At 42.3% G+C, this 26175-nt stretch overlaps 1 protein-coding gene across 1 annotated transcript in view; it reads left to right on the top strand.

The window, feature by feature from the left end:
* Positions 1–26175, top strand: part of ARHGAP32 (Rho GTPase activating protein 32) — a 258308-nt gene that overhangs the window by 77407 nt on the left and 154726 nt on the right. The window contains exon 2 of the mRNA XM_075173070.1: positions 22981–23089. Coding sequence (XP_075029171.1) covers positions 22982–23089 — 108 coding nt within the window. The 5' untranslated portion in view covers position 22981. The remainder of the gene's footprint in view (positions 1–22980; positions 23090–26175) is intronic.

The following is a 26175-nucleotide window of genomic DNA, read 5'->3' on the forward strand; positions in this document are numbered from 1 at the left end:
GATTAAATGAGAAGGGGAAAAGCATGTGTAATATCATCGGGTAAATAATTACATATTTTCTATTTTTCTTCCTTCATAACTGCTTTACTGGCAGATCTGACTGGCTTTTTATGAGCAAATGTTAGATCAAGGGATGAGATCAAGTTGTGTGAAAGAGAAGGCCTGTCTTAAAACTGTCATGCAGCTGCGTTAGGAGCATCTATCTACCTTTGGGAGATACTAATGTTATTAAATCATGTGTATACACAATAGTAGAGTGAATAAAGGTAATTTGTGATTGAAGTTGAAATTTGTTTGGTTAAAACGTCTCCGTTGTCACACGTAGAAGGTTTTGACTTTTTCTCTGCCTGTTGGTGTTGCGTTTCTTCTGCCTGTGCTTGAGGCTGGCCAGGGCACATGACGAGCTCGTCCGTGACACACAGAAGTGAAGAGTAACGTATGGTCCAGCGCTGACTCATAGTCCTGTGCTTGAACAGAGTGAGTATATCACTTAATTTAGAGAGCGGAATAGAATTACCAGGGCTCCCAAAAGGATTTCTCCATCTTTTTAATTCTAGACTCTTTTATAGCTTCTTCCAGCCATTCATCTCTTCCATTATATGAGAATACCTTAGCCTAGTGCTGGCCTGTGCTATTTTATACCAAAGATGCTGGGTTTTGCCATTCTGTGTTTTCTTATGAGAATCCCTACCTAAATTAGGCTGTGTATATGCAGTCGCATCGGAGACTGAAAGACTTGTTTTAAAGACGTGCCGATCTACAAGAGTGTCTTTTCATCTGTAGTATGACTGACTCCTCAAGCATTTAAAAAAGAGCCGTCAAGTTTCTGAAAAATCACAAGATTGACTTTAAAAATTAAGGTGCACTTTGATTTTTTTTTTTTTTAATTTGCCCTCCAGCGTGAGTTTTTAAGTGCAAGATGGGTCATGTTGCTCATCTTTCCTCTGTAAGATGATTTAATAATTATAGTGAAAGCTGAGAATATTTCTTCATTGTTTGACCCTGTGACTGGAGCTTTGAAAATACAAAATGCTGAGACTCGCGGTGAAATGACAAGAAATTCTAACATTGAGTCTTGCACATTGCTTTCTAATGTGCTTATAATTCAAGGTTATGGCCAGTCCCAACAACATTTATGCAGGTCATGTAAGTTGTAGTGGTTGGTCTGGCAGCAAAAGTATTTCCTCATTTTTCCTCAGCTGCTTGAAAAACAGCAGGAAAGATTTTTTCTGCATGTGCTTGTGTACATATGCACACACTTTTCGTTCCCTCTGAAGGGGATCTTAAGTACAGCTTCACGAGAACTGTGGCAGCATCTCCTGCTCGGTCCGGAGCTTTCTAAATATACGCAGAAGGTAAGCAGCTAACTTCATCTTCCCTTCTCACTGGGTAAGGGAGGAGTTTCAGGTACTGGAAGAGGCACTCGGGTAATGCTGTCTGCCTTGTGGAGTTGTTCCTTGTCTCCTACAGGGAAATGACAGCAACATGTACAGATATTTTTTAATTATTTTTGTATATCCTGTTGAAGTACCGTGAAATACTGCTTTGACTTCAGAGTGTGTAATGCATTTCATGAACTCCAGCTCCACAGCAGCAAGGGGAAGACAAGGTGTTGATCTCACTGGCGCAGCAGACTTTGCAAATGAGATTTCGTATCTGATTACAGCTAACAATATATCGACATAGGATATGGCGTTGGTAACAAATACTCATTGAGATGTAAAAATGTTGTTGAACACCAGCTGAGGCCCACACAGGCTTTTTAATTAGTACCTGGCCTCTTTTTGAATCAAGATGTGCCTCTGTATAGGGAAAATTTTTGACAAATCCCCAGTGGCTCATAAAAGAACAGAAGGTAACTTTTTTGGCCTGTTCTCTCTTGTGCGTACACAAAGTTTTCTTGGTGCCTGCTGAGGAAAAAGTATTACCAGGGAGTCTGGATGCACAGAAATTGAAAGACTCATAGGAAAGAACTTCAGACAGCTACTTACTGGAAAAAGGGACTTGTGCAATTATAGATAAAATGTATGATGTGGTATTGCATGGAGTTCTGAGGACAATACATCTCTGGCAACTTACCCTGGTGTTACCTGCTAGAAAAAAAACTGGTGGTTGTTTGAATGTTTGTCTAAAAGAGACAACAAACGCTTCATACTCACAGACGCTGTTGTCTGGGCCTGCCCATTTGAAAACACTGGGACCTGTATGAGACAATAGTATGCAGTAGAACTGCAAATACAAGCATGCAGTAAAACTGCAGGATACATAGTGTTCCAGTACACATTTTTCTAAAATGAGTCTGAAAGTTGAAGAAAACAGGCTAGTTACTAAATAATACTGACTCAGAGCTGCAATGTAGTCAGGGGCCCCCAGGTTAACGCACCAGATGTGACTTTCTGGAGAATAGATTTATTTAGACCCTGTCATGTTAATGAAAGGCGAGAGGTTGCGGTAATCCCGTGCTTCTCACATGGCTCACTGCACTTGGGGGAGGAGAGTACCAAGCGTAGGAGAGGAGAAGGGAACTGGCAGGGTCACCGCGTTGAAAACTGCCGGGTAATGGGTGAGCGTGACTGCCGTGCACTGCATCGCGATTAACGGCGAGTTAATGTTACTGTCCTTCGCAGAGCGCTGCTGAGCTCCCAGCTGATGTTCCAGTCCCTTTGGCTACCAAGTCAGGCGGGGGGAGCTCCGGCCGGAGAGTTGAGATTCCTGGCAGTAAGGTGCTCTGAGCACTGCCTTTGTTTGGGGTTTTAAAGGTGTTCTATTATCACTCATCAGGTTATGGAAATGCTGATCGGTAGGGAGTACAGTCATGTGTGTGCAGCACAGGTAGCAAACAAGAAATACTGGTTTTGGAAACAGCTTTCATCATCTTCAGTGCTGTTTAAAGAGGGGAAATATTGAAAGAGAAACTGCAGGTACTTCTTATTACTTGTTATGTGCCCACTCTTGATAATGAATTTACATTTGCATGTGTATTTCATAAAAATTGTGATAAAACTATCTTTGGAAAAATATTTGTTAGGAACTCAAAGGAAGCCAACAGCCAATGAGTGTAATATATAGCACATTAGAATACGTACAGATGTAACCTCTGACTAGGTGAAATACATTTGCTTTTGCTGATTCCATAAATATGTTATTCATATGCCTACCTTATTCATACCATGCTTGGTCTCTCAAACATCCTTTCCCAAACGTGGCCCAAGCGTTCCCCTTTCCCAGCTCTCCTAAAACACTCTTTAAGTTAGTTAAATCAGAGAAACAGTACTCGTTAATGTTTGACATCTTCTGATGCTATGTACAAACAGAACAGGAAGGAAAATGGTGTGCATCAAGGAATACCTTTTGCTACTATCATGAACCTCCAAACTTAATAAGAATGATACTTTTTACTACCTTTCATTACTACGTAGGCATCCTGAGTATGCTGAAAGAAAGTAATTGAACCTGACCAGCTATCTGTGTGATAGCAAGTGTGTGGCAGCATGCTGGTGGAAAATAAGACATCAAATCCGAGAAAGGGGTTGATTCAGTGTTTTCTGTCATCGTTTCTGACTGCATTGTTTCGTGTGTAAATGATCGGTGCTAGCTGTTTACGGCAACCAAAAAAGCGGGAAGTCTTGTCGTGGTGTTAGTGTGGCCTAGCAGAAAGTTTTAGGTGCAAACACATTTTGTGTGGTAGGAAATCTTTTTCTATTCTAACAGCGTATTAGATCTGTTTGTATGTGCTGGAAAAAGAAAATGATGTCATTTTTAGAGAACATATTTAATTACTGCTGCATTTACAATAAAACAAGAGTGTGTTGAAAGCCTTAATTATACAAGATGATATCCATCTCCATCCAAGAACAGAAACGGTTGTCATTTTTTACTAACTGTGCTCTCTCATGTAGGTTTTCCAAAACGTAATGGGAGGCATCAGGTCTGGATGGTATAGCCTATTCATTTACTATGTGAAAAATAAAGCACTAATATAGTTTATAGGACACTGACATAGTTTAGAGATCATTTAGATTTTGCTTGAAAGACTTTTATAGTTAACTATGAGGACCTTAGGAAACTCATGGAAATAAGTGCCAAGAGTTTTCTTGCAAAACACGTTGCTAAGTCTTACATTAAATGTAAAAATCTCTGGCTAATTGCCTGATTACTTTGATGTATTTCAGAGATAAGAACAGAGCGGCTGATTCTTCTTTTATGTTCTGTTTGACATAAAGAACAACTTGGGTAGCTATCGCAAATGTTTTTCCAAACAGGGAAAGAATATTTTAAAAAAAAAAAAAAATTTCTGAACGGAGTTTGCAAAAAGCCTTTCATTGGGCTCGTTCGTCTCTGGGAAGGCAAAGTCTGCAGAGGAGGGAAGGAAGGCGCTCTGGCTGGGGCTGTCACCTGGAGCAGTGTCTCGCTCTGTGAACTGCCTGTGAGCGCCCGGCTGGGATGGAGTCAGGGTTGAGGGGGAGATGCAGGTAACCAAGTCATAACCCTGCGGGATGTGCGAGAGCAGGGAGAGGAGCCTGCCTCCGAAATGGACTTTCTCATGAAACCAGAGAGAGGTTCAGCTCCTGTATCAGGCAGGGAGATTTCTAAAGGACAAAAAGTGGCAATAGGAAATCCACATCCATGTCCTGCGTAAAAACATGGCTCTGAAGCCCGATTCCAGCATCCTTGCGGTTCGAGTCAGGCTGTTTATTGCCAAAGTTGCCATGAAAATGTGACACAGAACTGGAGGTCTCTTGGGAAGCGCGTTCAGGGCGCGGGGGTGAGCGGGTACCTTGGCCTAAGGAGATAACGTGGAGCAGTTGGGCTGCCGCGGCCGCCGCTCGCGCTGGGGTGCGTTGCGGAGGCTGGGCCACCCGGGGAGTCCAGGCTGATGCCTGTCCTCCCCTGCGAGTCACGGCCCGAGAGCTCGCACGCACGGCTCGGCTGATGAGGGGTAATTCCTTATGTTGTTAAATAGTTTGGGTTTCTGAAACCTCAGTACCTGTTCTGCAAATAGGCCATGAAACTGTGCTCCTAAGTCAGGGGCCTCAGCTTTTCTTTCAAGCTGGTAGTTCAGCGCTATTTCTTCTCCATTTCTATTCCAGACTCTTCACAGAATCATTAAGGTTGGAAAAGACCTCTAAGATCATCGAGTCCAACCGTCAACCCAACACCACCATGCCCACTAAACCATGTCCCTAAGCGCCTCATCTGCATGTCTTTTAAATACTTCCAGGGTTGGTGACTCCTCCACTTCCCTGGGCAGCCTGTTCCAAGGCCTGACCACTTTTTCAGTAAAGAAATTTCTTCTAATGTCCAATCTCCCTTGGTGAACTTGAGTCCATTTCATCTTTCCCCCTCTCCCTCTAGGTGTGTTTTTCCTCTTTGGCAAGAAGATTTAGGGATGGGTACAATCTCGTTTTTGTTGCACTGGGGTTTTCCCTGGCCTGAAGACAAGATGAACTTTCTTTTCCGAGCGTTACGGCAGCGAGGAGGTGATGTGAGAGGCGAGGAGCGGGTGACTAGCTTTCTGGGACATTTCATTAGCTGTTCGGCTGCTTCTGTAAGACCGATCCTCAACAGGAGTCTTTTGGAAGTGCTGTCAGGCTGCTCTGTTTCCTGCAAGTTGTATTTTATCTTATAATTTTATTCCTTTGTTTGCTTTATTTTTTAACCTATTCTCTCACAGCCTTCTCTTTTTGCTGAGTTACTCATTATGCACTAAAAAGTCTCTTTTGCAGGTGTCAGTTCTAAAATCATCATGATTACTGAGAGGGGAGGAAAAAAAACCCCGAAGAGCACTGTTTACTGCCATTTTCCTGGGCACTGAAATTAATGTGTGCTGGTTTCAACAATATCTCATTTCTTTGGGAAGGCTAATAGCCCGGTCACTTCATTATCCTGCCTTTCTGCACAAGTGCCAATGTAATCGAAATGCTTTCATTTTCCAGACTGCCCTTGGGTGCTTGAGACAAATGCTTTCAAAAGCTTATCCACACTTACTTTTTTTTTCTTTCTCCTGTCAAACTGAAAAAGCTATAAATCTGTTCATCACCTGTCCTTTTAGGTTAATGTATTGCACCTGCAATCCTTTTTACTGTCTTAAAAATAATCAGACAGTGTGCTTTCACTGGTAGGTACTTTACCAAATCAGTTAAGGCTTTATTTGTCTGTTTGTTTATTTTCCCAAGAGGGCATTTTATTACTGACAGCATGAGTCAGGACAATTAAAGGTTGTAGTGAAATATTCCAGCTTCTGATGTGATGCAATATGAACTGGAATGAAATGTTACCTTAGTCACACTGAAAAAAACAATCAATGCACTGTATGCTGCGTTACCTGTGAGGCAGAAGTCTCCCAGTTATCTCTTCCCAGTAACTTCTTCCCCCCACTGTACAGCATTGTGTGGGGAGTGACTGGTAAGGAGAAATTTTGTGTTCCTGTGTTTTGGTGCCGCTTGTGTGCAAACAGGTTGCCAGCGTGGAGTTAAAAAAGTGTGTTGTCCATGGTCACGTTTTGTGGAGAGCAGGCTATTATGAAGGAAAGAAGGCAGCCAGGACTCTTGGGTTTTATTCCAGGCTTCACTAACTCAGCCAGTGCTGAGTCTTCTTGTGCATTATTTACACCATTTTTAAGCAAGGGTAACAAAAAAGAGCTATTTTACAGGAACGTTTTGACTTAATTGTGAAGAGCTGTATGGATTAAGTATAAAAATTACTGTAGGGCAAAATTTCATTTTATTCCTGTTGGTCTTTTGAAACAGGATTGAAAGGTGGATTTAGTGGCTGCGTGTAATTTTCAGCAGGACTGTCCTTGTGTATTAGCTTCCCCTCCCAACCCCTTGAATTATAAGAATTCTGCCCCAGGCGCTGGGGAGTGGTGAGTGTTGACACAGGTGTCAGGACGATGCTGCAGATGATGTGATTCTCCTCACTGTGACTTATTTTGACACAACAGCCCAGGGTCCATCTTGATCCCTTGTTGCCAGCCATTCAGCTATACGAATATGCGTATTTTCATTTGCTAGCCGTAAAGCCCCAGCTTTCCTTGCCTTGCAGGGTCTAATTTTCTCAATAGTGGGAATGGACAGTGTCTTGTGTTAGCCATAAAGGGTGGTATGATGGCAAAGGAAAGCATTTAGAAAATCATTCTCAGTACTGTTGTCTGTTCAGCTACCCTATTCAGATTTTCTGGCCTTTTCTCCCCTCTCCTCAGACTTTATAGTTCCCTGCTTTAGCCAACATAGTTATACAGATATATTCTGTTGCATAGAGAAGGTGTTGGCATCCTCTCATCCTTTATTACCCCGATGTATAAGCAAAATGGTGGCAGAGATACCGTGTAGAATTTATACCGGTGGAACCACGCTGGGAGTGATTTTAATGGCAGAGGAGAAGGAAGCGATAAGGCATGGTATTTTTCAAGTGATTGGGTTTGCGAGTGAAGAATGATGGAAAGGAATTACGGTTACCTGATACCTTTTTTCCCCTACCCCAGCCTTGCAAAGCACGTAAGCATCTGCTTAAATTTCACTGAACTTTACCACGTGGTTCGATCCAGGCAGCTACCTGAAAGCCTTGGCGTCTCCCCTGCAGCTGGGTTCCAAACGGAAGGGACAGTAATGCTTCAGTGGTAATTTAGGAGGGTCGAGGATTAAATGTTCTTGAAAAGCTATTTGCATAAAGGTTTGCAAAGGAGAGAATGAGTGTGAGAATGTGTTCAAACTGAGCAGTAAATCTGCACAGCTTGACTGGCCTCATCCATCTGGTTGGGCTACGTTATCTGTGTTTAACAGATTACATTTAATCTTACCATTTCAGGGAGAGCTGTTGAGCCTCAACAGACATGGCAGAGCCGTCCTGTAAAGTTATGCAAGTAAAATGGGAGCTTAAATTTCATGCCAGAAGAACAACAGAGGAGGTGCAGAAATACCATGTCATCTTTCTGTCCTGACCACGTTCGGTGGCTTGACAGACCAGGAGACGGGGGGTGACTCTCTCCTCTTTGCCACACTCCTGCTCTTTTCTGACTTTTTGCTGGATTCCCCAGGTTAGCATTTTCTTTCTGCTGCACGCTTAGGTGACTTCTTTCCTGGCTTTAGCTTCCTATCGTGCTGCTCACCAAGAAGAGCCCTCTCTTTGTAGGGAAACACCTACCTAGGCAGAGGTAGTGGTGAAGCAGGGGTTAAAGCCAGCTCAGTTTCCTGCTCCTCTGCTTGCTCAGGTGTGCTGCAAAGGGTAATAAAGAATGGCTGATTAGGAGAAACAACTTTGTGCGCAATTCCAGGCTGGGAACTTTTCTTGTTTCTATTTATTTATTTTACTTATTTTTTGATGGTAGCTATTGTTTCTTATGGAAAAGACTTTCCTATCTGCTGCTACATTTTTTCCTTTTTTTTTTCTTTTTTCTTTTTTTTTTTTTTTCCTCCCCCCCTGCTGAGTCATTGCACAACTCAACAGTCATTTGTATGGCTTGCTTCCTGGAGTCTTGAATCGGTTTGTCACGTACCTTTCTTCTTTCCTCCTACATTTAATATAAATGCCCTCATTTCAAGCACTTCTGCACAGCGGAACCCCTTTCAGATGGTCCCATGGTACCTCTCTGTGATCAGGGTGAGTGAGGCATGTACTAATGGCAGAATTTGTCCTGTGCTCAGTAAGCTGTTATTCCTGTGATAATGTTAACATTTTGAAATTATTCATTTTCCTTACACAGAGGCAGCCTGTGAATGCAGACATATTATCTCATAACTGAGGGGACAGAAAACCTTGTTTGCTTTTGCTTTTTCATATATTCCATTGCTGGAATCTGCTTAGGCAATTAAACACCTTTCGTATTTTTCATTCTCTATAATGCATTAGAAACGGGGTCCTCTTTTTGTTCTTCTTTGAATATCTTTTCAATTTTGACTTGCCTATGAATATGTAGTTCACTTTTTTCCTCTTTCTTTGTCCCCCCCCCCCTCCTTGTGCCTTTAAAATTGGGTTGGTGTTTCAGGGACTTTCTTGGCCTGCCTGATGTAAAATTAAAGAGGTTACCTAAAAGCACAAAATTGTGCAGCAGTGCAATTAATATGTTTTGTTTTAAAAGGGTGGAAATTCCTGGCTGACTTTTTTTCAATTTTAAAATGTCCTTGTTCTTAGTCGCAGGTTGTTTCTGTAATGCTTACATTCTGTTGCTTACAGTTTGCTTTTCCAATGAAAAAAAATAAACAGAAGCTTTACCTCTTTTTTTCCCCCAAAGTGTTTGTGTTTCAGATGCTTCCCCCCCCCCCAGTTAACTAGAAATAACAACAACCAACAAAACTATTCTTTTTCCTGAGCTCTGGCATTCCCAAAGGATTTGGGTGATATTGCATGATGAAGCATTGCAGCACGCTTACAACCTCAGGTCCTCAGCTCCAGCGTTTGCGAAGCTAAGATAAATGTCCAGTTTCTCTTCACTCAGTATGAAGAGACACGTCAGGATGGGATCTGCAAATGCCCACGTGAGGCTTCACAGGACAGGAGATGGCCAAAGTCAAAAGAAGGTCTCTGAGGAGTGTGTTTAGTTCTTGCTCATCCTCTCTTTGTGAAACTGCATCCCGGTGCAGGTGAACTAAAACGGTGCTGTGGCTGAACGAGGCGTTTCCACCCCGACACTTTGATAATACTGATCTCTGCAGCCCAGCACTTCTAGGTTTAGTGGTCCTAGTAAGTCTTTCCGTACGTAGCTTACTGCTTTCTCTTCCCCTTTCTCTTATTTGAAAGAACTTCAGAAGGTAGTTGGGAAAGGAGAGGAGGAGGTGTTGCATAAAACCTCAGTGGTCAGAGCCACAGATTGGGAAACAGCGGACTTCAACACTCTCCTGAGCCTGTGCAACTGTATTCTCTGAGACATGCCCTAATTACCTGTTGGTAAGCTGAGCTGGGCTCTTGTTCTCTTCTGCATCAGGCTAGAACATTTTGTGGCAAGGGTTGGGTGAGGAGAGAGTGCATGATCCTCTCGTCTGCACAGGAGGGTGGTGGTCTCCCTCTGTCCTGATTTTTGTCCTCCAGGCCCTGATAAAGTGTTGGGTATTTACGTCCCTTAGGATAAAAGCTGTGCTATTGTGAATGGTCTTTGTTGTTAGGAACTGCGAAACTGGAGTTATTAATGGTGGGACTTGATGATCTTAAAGGTCTTTTCCAACCTAAATGATTTTATGATTTTATTTCCTACTTTAGGCTGAGTTTTCCTGTGAAATACTGGACAAGTTATTTGAGCTGTGAGTTACCGTGGGTTTTTGGACAATGGGTGGAGGTATTCTCTTTGCTCACCTCTTGTCTGCTTTGATGTAGATAGTCCTTGCCTTGACATTTTATAGTCTCCTGGCATATCCAAGTACAGCATTTAGCATAATTGGGGTCACTAGGCACTAGACAATAGTGCGTATTATCAGAAGTCTTTATAATATAGGTTATGCATGGTATTTCAGTCTTGTGCTCCTCTGAGTAGCCTGCAGAGTTAATGTTTTTGTTCTATGATGTACCATCTCTCAGTCTCTCCTCCAAAAAGAAAAATAAATCTAAATTAGTCTGAAGCCTTGGCTAATTGTTCTTTTTCTATTCATCTCCGTGGCAGCAGGAAACCTAGCAGCAGGGTTTCCATTCATAGCAGACATGCGTGCCAGCTCAAATGCTTTTGTACCAAACATGCATGTGTGGGTGTTGAAGGTAAAAATGATTGGACAGTAGTGGTTGCAGCTGTGTCCTTGAGAACTCAAGGCAAGGGAGATCAGCCATCTCTTTCCTGTATGTTGGTTTTGTTTTTGTTTTTTTTTTTTTAATTCACTGAAAAAGATATTTAACAATTGCAAATTATTCCAAAAGGGCAAAGTAAAGGTTTTTTGATTGTTAAAGACTGCATCAGCACTGGGCCTGTTTGTAGTGCTGGCATTGGTTCTGCACAAGGTAAGAATGGAAATGTACTCTGAACCACTGCGAGACATTTTGACCCCTGTAGCACCCTTATTGTCTGGTCTGCATCCAGCTCTCAGGTACTACTTCCACTTATCCGCCCTACCTCTTACTTACAGCACTGCTGCCGCTTCCATTTCTTCATCTCGCGCATCAGAAACGCGAGTAGCAGATGGGTGGCCCAGGCAGCATTTATCCTGGTTAATGCTTTTCTTTTCCGGTATTGTGTTGGCCTCAGAATGACCTGTTTGTTTATGATGCACATCTCTCCGCTGTCGAGAAATAATTACAGTATGGCTTTGCACATATTATGCCCATATGACCCCCACCTGGTTAAATCTGTCCCTGATGACTTACTGTAGTTGTAGGTCTCCATTTAATTCCATTTAGCTGGTCAAGAGCAATCCAGTAGGAATAATAACAGTGAAATGTATTAGTAGTGATTTCTAGACATAGAAAGGACTGAGCAGCCTCCTTTTTGCTGTTGGTACCATTGACATGGAGTGACAGGTAGGAGGAGTGCTGTTGTAAATATGACGCAAGGGCTACCAGTCATTTAAGACTAGTCATTTAAGTCAGAATAGCTGGAGCTGCTCTTTATTTATTTGCTTATGCTTATCGTTTATTATTTGTTCAGCTAATCAGGTTCTGGTGTCCCAGAGTTAATTTCCATTCTTTTCCTTACGAGTTTTCACTAGCAAGTCTACTTTGGATGTTTTTTTCCCCTGACTTCTTCCACAGAGCGTGCATAACCATGCTGTGCAAAACAGTGTATACGCAGCCATTTTTGCAGTGTTGGATAGATAGAAAGTTGAGCTCTAGGTAGGCAGCTGGCTCCGTATAAATGTTGTAGTGAGAGAAAGGATTTCCCTGCTAAGCAGCTAGCTGACTGGACAAGTTTTAAATGTTTCATGTTATGAACAGTTGTCACTTAACAGCATGTGAAGCTAATTGTAACTGATTAGTTGATTGCACTTGATCATTCCATGTGCTGAAAGCATCGTTTTTCCAGTATATGCTTCTACGTGGAAAGATTAAATTTACCAGTTTACCATGGCTTTGCATTGGCACTGAACTACAAACAAACGAGATCAGCCCAGATGAATGTCCTTGGATCTAGGTTTAGGTCATGCTTTGCAATTTTGGGGTATACTTTGATCTTTGCTGCATTTGGATTAGCTGTAAACAGATGGGGTTTATTACTGCTTTGTGTTGCGGTAATATTTGAAGACTCCAGCGAAGATCGGAACTGCTTTTGCTGGGCAGTGAGGAAGACATGAGATGAAGGGCTGTCCCAGACAAAAGGGTAATCTTAACAAACAAGACAAAAAAAGGAGATTGGAAAGGAAGTGCAGGGAACGTTAGTGCAAGGAACAGGTTTTGACTGAGAGCTTGGTGAGATGGTACCTGTCTTGCTGTCATTTGGATGAGGAAAGCGAGTGGCAGCAGTCTGAGCCCTGTTACGCCAGGGTTGGTGCGTAGATCATTCAGACCATGGCCAGTGAGATGGAGAGAGACACAAAGGCAGGAGATCCTGCTGCCACTGGCCCACAAGAAGTTTTTGTTGATGGTGCCCGAGTTTAGACTTCTCAGTGGAGCAGGAAGGGCAGAGCAGCCATCCTTTCCCATCTCTCTTCTATGTTGAAACTTTAAAGCTGCTTTTAGCGATTTATTAATTGTAAATGAGAGGATAGTATGCTTTTTCCCTAGAGGCAATTTTCTTCAATACTTTTATACTCGTTCCTGAATCAAACAAAAGAAATCCAAGCCAAGGCTCAGTGATTGAGATTATGCAGTGATTTCCTAATTCCTTTTCTTATACTGAGCAAAAGTGATAAGAGAAATCTGTTCCTAAGGATTTTTTATTGACTGTCACTGTATTCTTCTGAAAGAAAATGCCAAGCACCTACTAAAACAATGTCTTTTATGTGTTGCCAAATGAGAGAGCAGGTTTGTTCGGTGATATATGTATGCAACAGCATGAGGATTCTGTGATTATTTTTATAAAGCTTTTTAATAACTAAGAACATGGCTCAGAGCTTGTAAAAGCTGAATATTCCAAGAACTTATTCTTTTCATAAAGTGTTTAAAGAAATTCCAGTTATGCAAAACCTGAATGCAAATTATTACAGCCCAGTTCAACAAAGCTGTTACGTACATGTTCCAATCCCTTCCAGAGCATGAAGTACATATCTCTGTATTTACTTACTTACGTACTTTGAGATGGGTGTTATTGAGTTGAGACATAAAACACAACCGAGTGAGACAAGAAGCACTAAATGAAGCTGCCAAAACTATGGCAGAAGAGCAGAATAAAAAGATGGGTCTGTTGACCGCTCTAAATTTAGAGAAGATTTACCGAAGGTAGTTCGGGGTTGATCTTGCAGTATACCTACAGAACCGTGTTTTGTTTTGAGGAAAAGAAACAATAACAGTTTTTGTTTTATAGTATGGCGTTGGCTCCTCCTATCCCAGCATCCCTCCTTACCCCTTGATGGATGTGAAAAGCATCTCTTCAGTGGTTAGCTATTTGACGCCTTGGAGGTACTTGCGTCCGGATCAGTGGTGTCAAGGTCCTGCTGGTAGAGCCACCATGGCTGGCTAAGGAGGGTCGGTCCCCCTGGCAGCCAGCCCAGGTACGTCTGAGTGAGAACGTAGGCAGTGCCCTCAAGCACTAGAATATTCAAAGCTTGGGGGGCTTTGCTTTTGCAGCTGAGGGTCAGAAGGGGTTGTGCGATGTACAGTGTCTGTGTGTGTTCTGTCGGGGCTACTGAGAAATCAATCGGGGAAGAAAAAGACAATTACTGAGGTGAGACAGGCTGCCTGTTGTACCTGAAGATATCTTTTTGCTAAAATGGGAACTGTCCTACTCAGACTTGCCCATTTGTGTACAGGTTTTAAATTCCAGGTGATCTAATCTTGTTCATGCAACTTTTCCTTGGCAGCTCAGAAAATGTAGTTTAAATGTTCTTGCAAATTAATAAACAAGATGGATATTTTGAAGTCTGAAAACTCAGTTAAACCCTTGAGCAAAGATAGCTTAACTGTCTGACTGTATTGGAGCTTGTATTAAAGCATGTCCAGGGAGTTGGAACAGGGCAAGAAACCAATGTGTTAATTAATCTCTGCAGTACTATTGGCCTTCTCCGCTTCCCTCTGTAGAGGTATATTAACAGTGGAAGAGCTAACATGTCCACTCTGGCATTTTTAAAAATTAATCGAGTGATACTGCTGATTTTAAAAAGATCTTTATTTAAAACTTCCTATCTTTCATTTTAAAAATATGTTTTTCTAATGTCATATATTCTTAAATGAAAGGTTAATGCAAAAAAAAAAAAGAGGTTTTTTTCTTCTGCAGAGAAGGAGATTTCTCTTCTGACAGACAGCTGAGAATCTAATTTAACAGGTGGTTAAATTAAATTGTTTCCCACATCAAGTGGGAAAGTGATTTTTTCTTTAAAAAAAAATTTTGTAGGAATAGAAACCCCAGAGCTAAAAATATGCATGAAGTGTTTTTTTCTGACCTTGTAAATTGCCTTCTAGAGTTGAATAACAATAATTAGTACGAAGAATCACACGATTCATTCGATTATCATAGTACGCTGTTGATCTCTGTCTCGGCTTCCCCGGGTGTAGGTAAGGTTTTACCAGACTGAATTTGGAATTTGAAAATTGGAAAAGCTAGAAATTCTGATACTGTAAAGTATCAGACCCCTGCAGGGGTCCGTACTGGGATTGGTACTGTTTAATATCTTCATCAATGACATAGACAGTGGGATCGGGGGCACCCTCAGCAAGTTTGCGGATGGCACCACGCCGAGTGGTGCGGTCGACACGCCTGAGGGACGGATGCCATCCAGAAGGACCTGGACAAGCTGGAGAAGTGGGCCTGTGTGAACCTCATGAGGTTCAACCAGGCCAAGTGCAGGGTCCTGCACCTGGGTCGGGGCAACCCCCGGTATCAGCACAGGCTGGGGGATGAAGGGATTGAGAGCAGCCCTGCCGAGAAGGACTTGGGGGTAGTGGTGGATGAAAAGCTGGACACGAGCCCGCAATGTGCGCTCGCAGCCCAGAAGGCCAACCGTATCCTGGGCTGCATCACCAGCAGCGTGGCCAGCAGGGCGAGGGAGGGGATTCTGGCCCTCTGTTCTGCTCTGGTAAGACCCCCCCTGCAGTGCTGCATCCAGCTCGGGGGTCCTCAGCACAGGACAGACATGGACCTGTTGGAGTGGGTCCAGAGGAGGCCACGAAGATGATCAGGGGGATGGAACGCCTCTGCTATGAGGAAAGGCTGAGAGAGTTGGGGTTGTTCAGCCTGGAGAAGAGAAGGGTTCGGAGAGACCTTACTGCAGCCTTTCAGTACTTAAAGGGGGCTTATGAGAAAGGTGGGGACAGACTTTTTAGCAGGATGTGTTGCGACAGGACAAGGGGCAATGGTTTTAAACTAAAAGAGGGTAGATTTAGACTAGGTATAAGGAAGAAATTTTTTAGAATGAGGGTGGTGAAACCCTGGCACAGGTTGTCCAGAGAGGTGGTAGATGCCCCATCCCTGGAAACGTTCAAGGTCAGGTTGGACGGGGCTCTGAGCAGCCTGCTCTAGTTGAAGATGTCCCTGCTCATGGCAGGGGGGTTGGACTAGATGAGCTTGAAAGGTCCCTTCCAACCCTATGATTCTATGATTCTACGATTTTTAAACTATCTTTGTAGCTGTAATTTATGCGATTTGTTTTTGAAAACAATCACAATCAGTAAAATTGATTTAATCTGTCTTTGTAATAGTGGTGATGCTGTTAAGACCTCTATTCCCATAGCTTGGTGATTTCTAGTCGCTTTTATTTGGGCACATGTACAATTCGCCTGCGAAGCACGACATTCCTTGAAAGGTGCATAGTTACTAAACAGCTGCATAGCAGCAATGAACTTTTTTTTCTTTCTCAACTTCTGCTCACCCATGCTAGCAGTTCTCAGACCCTCACAGATCCACAGATCCAAGTTGAAAACCACTGATCTAAACTTTCAAAACTAGGCAATAAATATTTCCTTATTATCACAGGTAGTGCATAGAGTAATCCAGAGAAGTGTAGTTTGCTTTGTGCTTACTGATATTTGAATGATATTTCATTCAAATGATTTTTTAAATATTCTCTTACTGTAATATACTGTTACTGTATTGATTTTTCTTGTGCAGTGGCTTCCCGAACAACTGAATTTTGGCTCCCCGACTATGAACTTCCATCAAAAGTAGCAATTACAGCTTTTAACTTTGTAGAATCAATCACAGTAAACCATTTAGTTATGCCAGGTTTTCATTTTGTGGTCGAGGATTAAATACAATCCATTTACCATTTGTTTATTTATGAGGTGTGCTTTAAGCTGACCTTGTAGGTCTTTTCTATCTTCACTTTGTATGATCCTTGAGACAGACTTCAGAAATCTTGCTTTATTTAATACAGAAGGACATAATGTAATCAGTAAGGTGTTGACAAAGCTGATTTAAAACATGGGAAATTAAATCCTCTTTCAGGTCAGCACTGTCAGCCTTCAATTCCCATCTCTTGTTTCATTTTTCCTGGGGCTCTTGAGCTATCTCTGCTTTCCATATTGCATGATTATTTTCTTCCTGTCCACTGTATTAGATTTAATGGACACGGAGTTTACTTGGAAAATTGGGTTGGGGGGAGGGTATGTGCGTTTTGTTTTTTTTCCATCTCTCTGATGACATTTCTTTTTTTTTGTGTGTGTGTGTATGTGGTATAAGTTTGAGGTCAGAAATGAAGACGTATCAGTGCTGCTTGATTCCAACTTCTTGCCCAAGTGTTTATAAGCTTTGGGCCAGATCTCCGTGCTTGTTTCCTAGTTTTTCCACCTTTCCTCATGGTGATAAGGGGCAACCTGTATGATGTGAAGCGTTGTCTTAATTCTGCTGTCATATATTGTATGGTGGCATCCGCAGTTCTTTACATATTTTTTTCCTTGTAGCGTTGTGACTCCTCATCTTGATCAAGTTATTTTTAAACCCTCTGAAGCAGACTTTTCAAGGTATATCTCTGTTGATTTGCTGTTGGCTTACCTTTCCATGCTGTGATTGAGAGTTATGGGATCGGACCCTGGAAACTCTGTACTTGATTATGTCGGGAGAGACAGGGATGCTGCATCCAGGCTGTTATGCTATGCCTTGAAGGGCTGATAACGCTCAGCCTTAGTTTTGAGATTTCTGCACCGTGGCTTACCTGTAGCGAAGTCCTGAAGCCTAAAGTAAACCCAAATCTCATTTGTCTACAAAATACCGTGTTCGTTCTTGTGATGGTGCCCAGCAGCGCTGCTTCTGACTGTTGGACTCGCAGCAGCGCGTCGCAATTCTGTTTCCATTGCTCTCTGCTGTCTCTGCCGTTCTCCTCGTTCCTGAGCAGTCTCTGGTCGCAGTGCCAAACTGAAGAGTGCTTATTGAAGGCAAACGTGGTTGCTAGGAGCAAGGAGGATGAGCCACGTGGATGTACGGTGTAGTTCCTTTTTAGTGCCCTGGTAAAAGACTCTGTTATTTTGGCCTTTTGTGCAGATTATTTGAGCGGCATAAATACCAGTTTTTATCAGATAGTGTTTGAAGCTCATTGGTTTTCAGTATAGATTTGTGTCAGCACAGGCCTTATTTAAATTTGGCTTTTGGGGTAAGACTTACGTCTCGGAAAACATCACTTTCTGTGGAGCTCTAAATCCTCTTGAATCGTTGGTTCTACAGGGCAGAGCTGTGCTTCTACATTGGCTGAGAAATCTCCAGGCACAACAACAGTGTTATATAAATAATAAACAAACTAATAAATCAGTTATCATCGGCTCTCACCTCTTAAATTGAGGTCAGAAAGAAAAGTCATTTGTGGGAGAAGCAGTGAGGAAAGCCGAAATGCCTGATGTCCCCACGGGGGAGCACAACCTAAAGATCATGCTTGGCATTTAATTTAAAAAATATATAGCCAGTCCAAAATGAGTATCTGTCAAGCAGACAATTAACTATCTGATATGAGGAGTCTGACATTCAAGACGCTTCGTGCTGCCATGCTAGCACATGGCTTTCAAACCATCGGGCACCTCTGAAAGTAATTTGTCAACACCCTCATGTCCTCCCAGAGGAGAGCTATTAATCTGCGTGTCATCAGCATCTAAATGACATCAAAGTCCATGACAATTGTGTTATTCCTGCCGTTGTGGTCTACCAGTGGGACGTGGTATGTGTCAAAGAACTTAAATAAGGGGAACAAACATGCTTGTAGGAATCCCACAATATTTTAAAAGTTTCCGTCCTTTCTCCTCCCCTGTTTAATTTAAGGATCTCTTGCCACAAGCCCATTTTTTATGATTCTTTCTCTTGCGCAAACAGAAGTGTGAAACACTTCATATTTGTGGATGCGGGACTCCTTCAAACCCACAGGGAAATTTATTGTCTAGTGGAAGCGGTATTTAATAATTACAATATTATAAACACAAAGTAGCAGTGGAGATTGCGGACATCAAGCTGAATATTAATTTACCCATCCTATAAAGCGCCCGTGCTTATCTGCTCTGGGCACTTTCTGCCTGGCGAGGCGTTGCGGTACGCTCCTTGGTGCCTGCAGGCAGGGCTTAACGCTCAGTAAGGCGGGACCATAGGGGAGTCCAGTCGGGAGAGCAGCACCAACGTGTTTTAATTCCTGATAAGCGGATATGGTCCCACCATAAACGACGGGACCAGCAAATTAGATGTGAGGACATGGAAAAGGTCATTAGATGTTTTCTTGATACAGTTGTATCACGTAGAGATGTACAAGCTCTGACTTGAAATTAATCAACTTGACCTAGCAGAGAACTTTAAAGAATGGGTGTGAATGCGGGCTGTGCCTTTTCTGAAATGTCCTGTCAACATTTGTTCCAGTACATTTGATTCTCAATTTACAATGAAGAAGGATTCATTCATCTGAAGAGAGATTGCTTAATGGCCTCTATACAGCCCGAACCTTTAACATAAAGGTGTCAGATTTCTTTCAAAGGGCATTCAGAGCTGCTCAACAGTTGAAGAAGGGGCATTTTAAATAAAATTGTATTTCTGTTCTTATGGCTAGCATTAAATTTTGCAGTGAATTTTCAGTCATTTACAACTCCCATGAAATGGCCAAATGTAGGCCTTCTAGAACAGAGCAGCTTCTTCAATTTGTTTGGCCTTTAATGTTTACAAAACATATGCGTCAGTGTTTTGTATAAGGGCTAGTGGGACTCTAGGTATTTTCCCCTCCCATGAAAAAGAGTCCTTGGCAGAAACAAGATAATGAGTCTTGTTACAGCTTGACATGTGTGGTGAATCAGACGTCTGTATGTTGTGCTATTTATTCGCTCTATAAATTAAAATAATGTCAAATATACATAATGCGCACGCATATAAAAATGCGTGTATATGATTATACATATATATAATATTCCAAGCTTGTCTTGGGGTGAGGCCAGGGAAAAGCACAACGCCCGACTGTTAGGAAAGCTCCTTCCCCCAGCTGTGTGGCTCTAAGGTTTTACATGCCCAGAGGACATTTGTGATGATCCTTTCAGTGACTGCAACCAGTGTGGCTCTTTCCCAGTTACGCTGTCATTGGTTTCTCATTTGGGGGCTTATCATGGGGCTCCCAACAAAACACAGGGCTGCATCTTTGAAAATGAATCGCTGCAGAAAGTCCAGAAGATGAGGTGAGGGTGTATGAAAAAATAATGCTTAGAAGCGGTGTTGCAGATGGATGCCAGTCCTGTGGGTCTCTTCATGACGGCTTTCCCAGGGACCCCGAGCTTCGGTTTCATTCTCCGTGTCATCCTTGAGAATGCAGAGTTCCTGTGAAGTCCGTTGAAATAGTGTAACAACAGAAGTGTCTCGAGTAGCTGCTTTTCTTCCTCTTCTTCCCCCTTTCTGGCCCTGCTCCTGCCCGTGTTTTGGTGCTGCTAATTCACAAGGTCATTTTCCTTCATCCAGATCAGGGGCAGGGAGCAAAAAGCCACTTGACTGAATATATAAGGGATTAATATTACCTGTAGGGTCTTCAGCCTTCCTTGGTCTCGTCTCAGATGGCATGGAATTAAATAGTTACTATAAAAGATTAATAAGGGTTCACAGATGGTTATCAAGCATTTATAATTGTGTTAGAAAATCTTCAGTATTATTTACAGTATTTTTGTGGTACTGTGATGAAGTATTTAATTTCTATCAGTAGTAGGATATTCCGGTAAACAAGTCTGGCAAATGCTCAAAGAATTGACTGTTTTAAATATGCAATTGTACACGCAGAGCTTTTCTGGAACACCTTCCATAGGAAGAATAACAGGACCGTGTTTCAGAATCTCAGTGGGAAGGGTTTGGGAAGAGTTTTATAGGCATAAGCAGATTAAACAAATAATGTGAGTAAATAGATTGGAGTCTAGTAAAAAGGACGGGGTACTATGGCATCCATGTTTGTCCACTCTGAGGGTAGAGACCCAGAACATGGGCCTGACTCCCAAGGTTATTTTAAAACAGAACATGTTCTTCTCTGCACTCAGTCTTACCACCACAGGCAACACTGGTATTTGAAACGTCTTCCCAGGAGTAACTGAAATAATGTTCACTGTAACCAGGCTAAGCATAGAGTTTGTATAACACCTATAGCGTGTTTGTGTACATCTATTTTATAATCTTAATTACCATCTCTGCCCTCCCCTGTTTCGTAGGTTCTGTGTGGTAAATTTTCTAGAAAGTAATGCCTGCCTTACATTGAACCGAAATGGCCCGTCAGGGACTTTGTGTGAATGAAGGCCAGTCGTTTTGAAGAGAGCGCAGCCGAATCTTGTTCCTGACCTAATGGCAGGAGGAGTTGTGGGCAGCCCTCTGTTACTGGCAGCATTTTAGACATTCAGCAAATTTGTTTCTCAAAAGGAAGCCAGGTTTCTGGTGAGAAATCCAGGAGGAATTGCTATAAGCCTGAGTTGTGTAGTGAATTCATTTGTAATCCAAAGTGCTGATAAAGATGTAAATTCAATCTCATTGTTAAACTGCGAAAGCATGCATTTTGATAAGCTGTTTGCTTTAACCGTGGTGTAGAAAGGTGGGTCTTGATCCGGTTACCCTTCCTTTCATTCCATCCTCTGATGGCATTAGACTAAATGCTCTCCGGTGCTGTGTGATGGCATTAGACTAAAGCTGCCGTGGGATGATTTGTTTAGAATCTTTTTGTACAACCTGGCAGTATTGCCAGACCCAAACATCTAGAAATCCCAAGGAAAGCTTTATTGTGCCTCTTTCAGAGTCATGAGATTGATTTTAAAAAATACGGGTTTGTTTTTTGTTTTTTTTTGTTTTGTTTTGTTTTTGTTTGTAGTTTATCTCTTGTTTTTGAGTTGCACAATCTGGTTTTCTCTGCAACCAGCAGGTTTCAACTTTCAGTTAAAGTAAGTGGCAAACTTCTCACGTGCTGGAGCTGGCGTTGTGAGAAACAGGCCAAACCTTCTCACTCTTGATATGCAAAGGAGAAATGAAAGAGCTGCCGCTCTGAGCAACAAATTTTCAGGTTTACAAAAATCAAATTCTTTCGAACTCACTAAGTTGCAAAGGTGCGAGTCTCCCATCTGAGCTGGCATTGCACCTCTGTCTTCTAAATCATGGTATTTTCATGCAAATTTTTTTCAGACATGCACAGCTTTCACCACGTAGGTGTATTTTTTCTTGCCTCATTCGGGACAACCTACTTTCCGTTGGTGATGTTTACGGTGGGAATGGCACATGGAACCGTTTAGCGTTAGCCTCGGGCATTATGACTCTTAGTTTTGAGGCCCATATTCTCTGGGATGTGTTTTTTATTAGAGCAGAAATGTGATCACCAAGCTAGGTATAAAATTATATGGGATATAATTTTGTAACCCAGCCATGCTATTACTGTGAGTGTTAATTACTTCATTCTTAACCCTCATGTAGAGTACAAAGGAGAGTTAAATGCTTTGGCCCAGCCACTTACGTCGTCCTGGCAAACAGCATGTAGGGGTTTCAGAACTTCAGGTCTTGATCTGAAGCAAAGGAGTTTTCTTAAACGCCTTTCGTGCTTGTTCTAGTCAAACGATACATAAATCAGCACCGTTAGCATTTAGCGAAACCAGCCCTGCTGTATGCAGTGTTGATTATCAAAATGGTTACCCTAAGTAAATCAATGGTGATCTATTAATAAAATAAAAGCCTGCCTGAATCCCAAATTTAATGAAACCAGAATGGATAATACCAGACCTTCAACTGGCCTTTGGTACTTCAGATCTGCGCCATAATCCCCGCAAAGGCACATTTATGCGGCCTGCAAGTGCAATGTATATTGGTTCTCTCTGGCTGTAACAGCAGAATTGCCATAAGGATAGGCTGAGAAGCTTTTATGAATGCCTTTTAAATTTTGATTTTGAGCCTCTGATCCCTGTGCAGGCTTGAAACGTACTTCATGGGGTATTTGAAAGACGGCTCCTTAGCTGAAGAAAAGTTTACCTTGATAAAATGAGACTGATTTGAGCGCAGCCCAGCAGAGTTGGGGCGGTTGAAGGTGCTCACCCTTCAGATGGGATCAGTAAGAGCTGTGAGAGCTGATGGCTCAGGCCTTGGGACGTGAATCCAGGCTAAGAGACGGAAACTGCTACCTCTGTTTTAGGCAAAACGTGCAGTGACAACTAAGGAATCAAACGTGTGTATTTATTCTTATACGGCTAATGTTGTGTGCCTGGGCAATACAAGCAATTTTTTGAAATGGACTGAAACTTAACTCCTCCGTATTTTTCTGTGGTTTAAGACTTACAAATTGTGCAGTGATTATACAACATTATCCATTGATTGGTTAGGAGGTGCAGATTTCTCTCCACCAGATTTACACTCTTGTCCTGCTTGTATCATGAGGAAGTAAGAGAAACTTAGAAGTCTGTAAGATTTCTAGATTTATAAAAGCGTTTATATTGTCATATGAGCCACATAACTGAGCACCATAACAGACGGAATGTAAGATTACCTAGAAATTGTCACTGAGTATCAAACCTCTCTGTCCTCCTTTCCAGAATGATGAAGTCCTCTGTACATACAGAAGAAGATGACTTTGTGCCAGAGCTTCAGAGAAGCATCCATCCCAGAGAGAGGCCAGATTGGGAGGAGACTCTCAGCGCCATGGTAAAACACCTTCTTGCGTTTTCTCTATGCATTATTTTCAGTTCTGAACAATCTACTCTTGTGTTCTAGTTACGCATTGGTTTATATTCCCCGAGTTGAAGATTTTTAAACGGATTGCATAGTACTTTTGAAAAATACTTTCCTTCCTCTGGCAGTTTGTCGAGGAGAGAGAGAAGGAGCATGCGTAACGCTTCTGCCCTATTAATATGTGCCCCAAAGCAGGTCTAGTAACCAATTAAAAGGTCTGTAATGTCACTATGATTTTCAGTTTGCATTAACCTCTTTTTCAGCAAGACATTTGAGCATGAAGGGAAATTCTTGTAAAAACATGCTCTTTGAAGCATGCAGCATTGTGGAAGAATAAGATTTTAGCAGAATGTGCTGGCTAAGTCTACAGAAATAAAACCTCAGCCTGAAAGCTGACCTACCATCAGAGGGAACAGAATTGCAGAAAAGCAACCGCAAAGGTGCTGTTCTCATGCTTACAGAAGGCGCCACAAGTGAGCAGTGGGTCACAGACAACTGTATTACCTTGAAATATTTGTTTTCTTTTTAAATGAGTGAGTAACCTGCAGTAACCTGCAGTTCCACTTTCCCAACTCCTTCTAGCATTTGCTGAGTTTGGAAGGTCAGACATTATTTTATTAGCAGCCAAATAGGGCAATCTGATTAGGTGGTTTTGTGAAGTTATCTTACCTCACAGAAGCTTGACCTGCCTTGTTTCAGTATAGGAGTGTCTGGAAGTTGTATCTTGCTTGTTATTTTCAGATTTTTGCAATTGCCTCATTAGCATACTAAGCTGAAGAGGAAATTGCCTTCTGCGACAGACCTCGGATAGGGGGAAGGTCTGAATATTCCAGGACAGCCGTGGTGCTCTCGAGGGGCTAAGATTACTTACTGTGATGTGGCACCGGTGGCAGTTTTTCCCTCTCGTCGGATCGTGTGGCAGTGGCAGGGCTTCAGCCTGGAAAAGCCATATGTTCTCTGCTCCTGGACTGCCAGCGGTGCAGCAGCAGCATGAGAGGTGGGCCAGATTTAGCTGTACTGCGGGGCAGTCAGATTCATCTGGTGTATGGGGCTGAGGGGTATTCAGCCCAGTGGATTATTTGAAGTTTAAAGCACCGTTGGTATCTGGCTGGGTCATGTGAAATAGATTTTGGATTAGCTGTTCTTTATACAGAAAACGTGTAGGTAATAAACTCCCTACGAGCCAGGTATTTATTCTAGTTTTAAACAGGGGAACAATGATAATTTCTGTGTTTTACTCTTTTAAGAGCATCATCAAACCCCATATAATACAACGATAATATTTTGTTCCAAACTTTATTTTCAAGCCAAAAAACACAACCCAAAACACAGGTTTCACCAGCGTTTTTGCCTGCTTGTCGCTCTGCTTCATGCCTTTGCTTATCCACTGTTAATTTTGAGTTTTTGCAATTCTCACTTCCTAAGTATGTTTTTTCCCATATGCGGCTATTTTTTCCTTCTCTCCGCCTCGGCCAGCAGTTCACGCTGGTGCCGCCTGTTTGAGAGCGCTGTCCGTTCTCATCAGCGTTACTCAGCCAGCGGTGCGTGCTCCCAGCCCCTGCACACCGCGCTGCCTGACACCCTAGAGCCAGGAGTCTCGTGTGAATCACTGTTTGACACCGCGCTGTCTGTAACCTCAAGGTGTGTCTCAGGAATGCGAGGCTGTAATTCGGTGTCTCCATCTGTAACACAAGCTAGCTGGCATACCTCATTTGTTATTGTTTTTTTCCATTGTTGATTTATAATGAAGGAAAGGTTCACCTGTTCTGGCTGGGTACTTTCCCTGTTCTCATCAAGGCTGTTGTGCTCATGGACATTGTTCAGTGTTCAGCTCTATACTGCAGCCTACACGTATGCATAATGGTCCTCTCACTATGCTAATTATTAATTCACTTTTTAGAACATGTCCTCTTGCACAGCTCTATGCGATATAAAAACCAAACAGTCCAGGTGGCTATAAAAAAGAGATTTAGAGGACGATAAACAAGAAAATTCTCCTCTAAGATCTGCTGTACAGTGATTTGGTATGATGAAGCACAGGGCTATGTGTAAAGCTACTGAACCTGTATTTATAATGGCTTGGATTTGTGCTTGCAGCATTGTTTTGATCTCATGGTCCTCTGAATACGTTGTAGATGTGTAGGAAAACCTCATTTGCTCATGTTTACTATGTTGAGTGAATCAAATCTCCACTTTCAACCTCTGCCTTACGTCCAGTCAGAAGGTAATATTTACAAGATATAAATATTTACAGGACAGTGTTTAACACTGTCACTTTCTATTCTCCGTTTAACTAGTGCATCTACTATATTCTGTCTTTTTCCTGATCATTTTAAGCCTTGAGATTTTTTTCCTTGCTCTTTTCCTTAATTTTGCATTTTTAGCAGCCTCTGGTTTAGCCTTTTCCCCGAGCATGCTCCTTACGTGGTATGCGAGTTTCTCGTAGTGGCACAATACATTTAATTTTCGGTTAGTAGGTGTTTAAGTTGCAGACTTCAGGTTTTGTCGTTGCTTGCTATTTCAGCCTCTGGGGAATGGAGGCTGCAGGGGCTTGGAGAAGTTGGACGCGGCTGTGTTGTTTTCTATTCTCCGTTGCTTGCCGTGGCAGACAGCTGGAGACCCAAGTGGGTGCAAGGCTTTGTCATTTTAGATGAATTTCACGTTCTGCCAGGTGAGCAAATGCTGAGAGTAGCATCACTGTGGAGAGCTTGGGAAATTCTGACACAGTCGGCAGACCGGTGATGCTTATTCATTTGTCTCTTGAACTTTGCCTGTGTACATGTTTTTGTACTTTGGGAAAAGGCGATTTATGCATTCACAGTTAGATTGAACATATACAAGTCGTCCCTACTCTCCCTCCCCCCTTTTATCCACAATATATTTCAAAGTGCTTATTATTAATTTATGTAAGTGCTTTGTTTCCAGAGCTTTTTCTTAACAAGAAATAAACTAAAGGTCTTTCTGAATGTATGGAGGTTAAATGTCCTCATATACTGTAAATATAAGGTAGGGCAGAAACTATTTTTAATATTTCTGTCATTGCCAGCTTATTCTGGGCA

The sequence above is a fragment of the Calonectris borealis genome, chromosome 24 (genome assembly GCF_964195595.1).
Source record: "Calonectris borealis chromosome 24, bCalBor7.hap1.2, whole genome shotgun sequence".
NCBI classification, from domain to species: domain Eukaryota; kingdom Metazoa; phylum Chordata; class Aves; order Procellariiformes; family Procellariidae; genus Calonectris; species Calonectris borealis.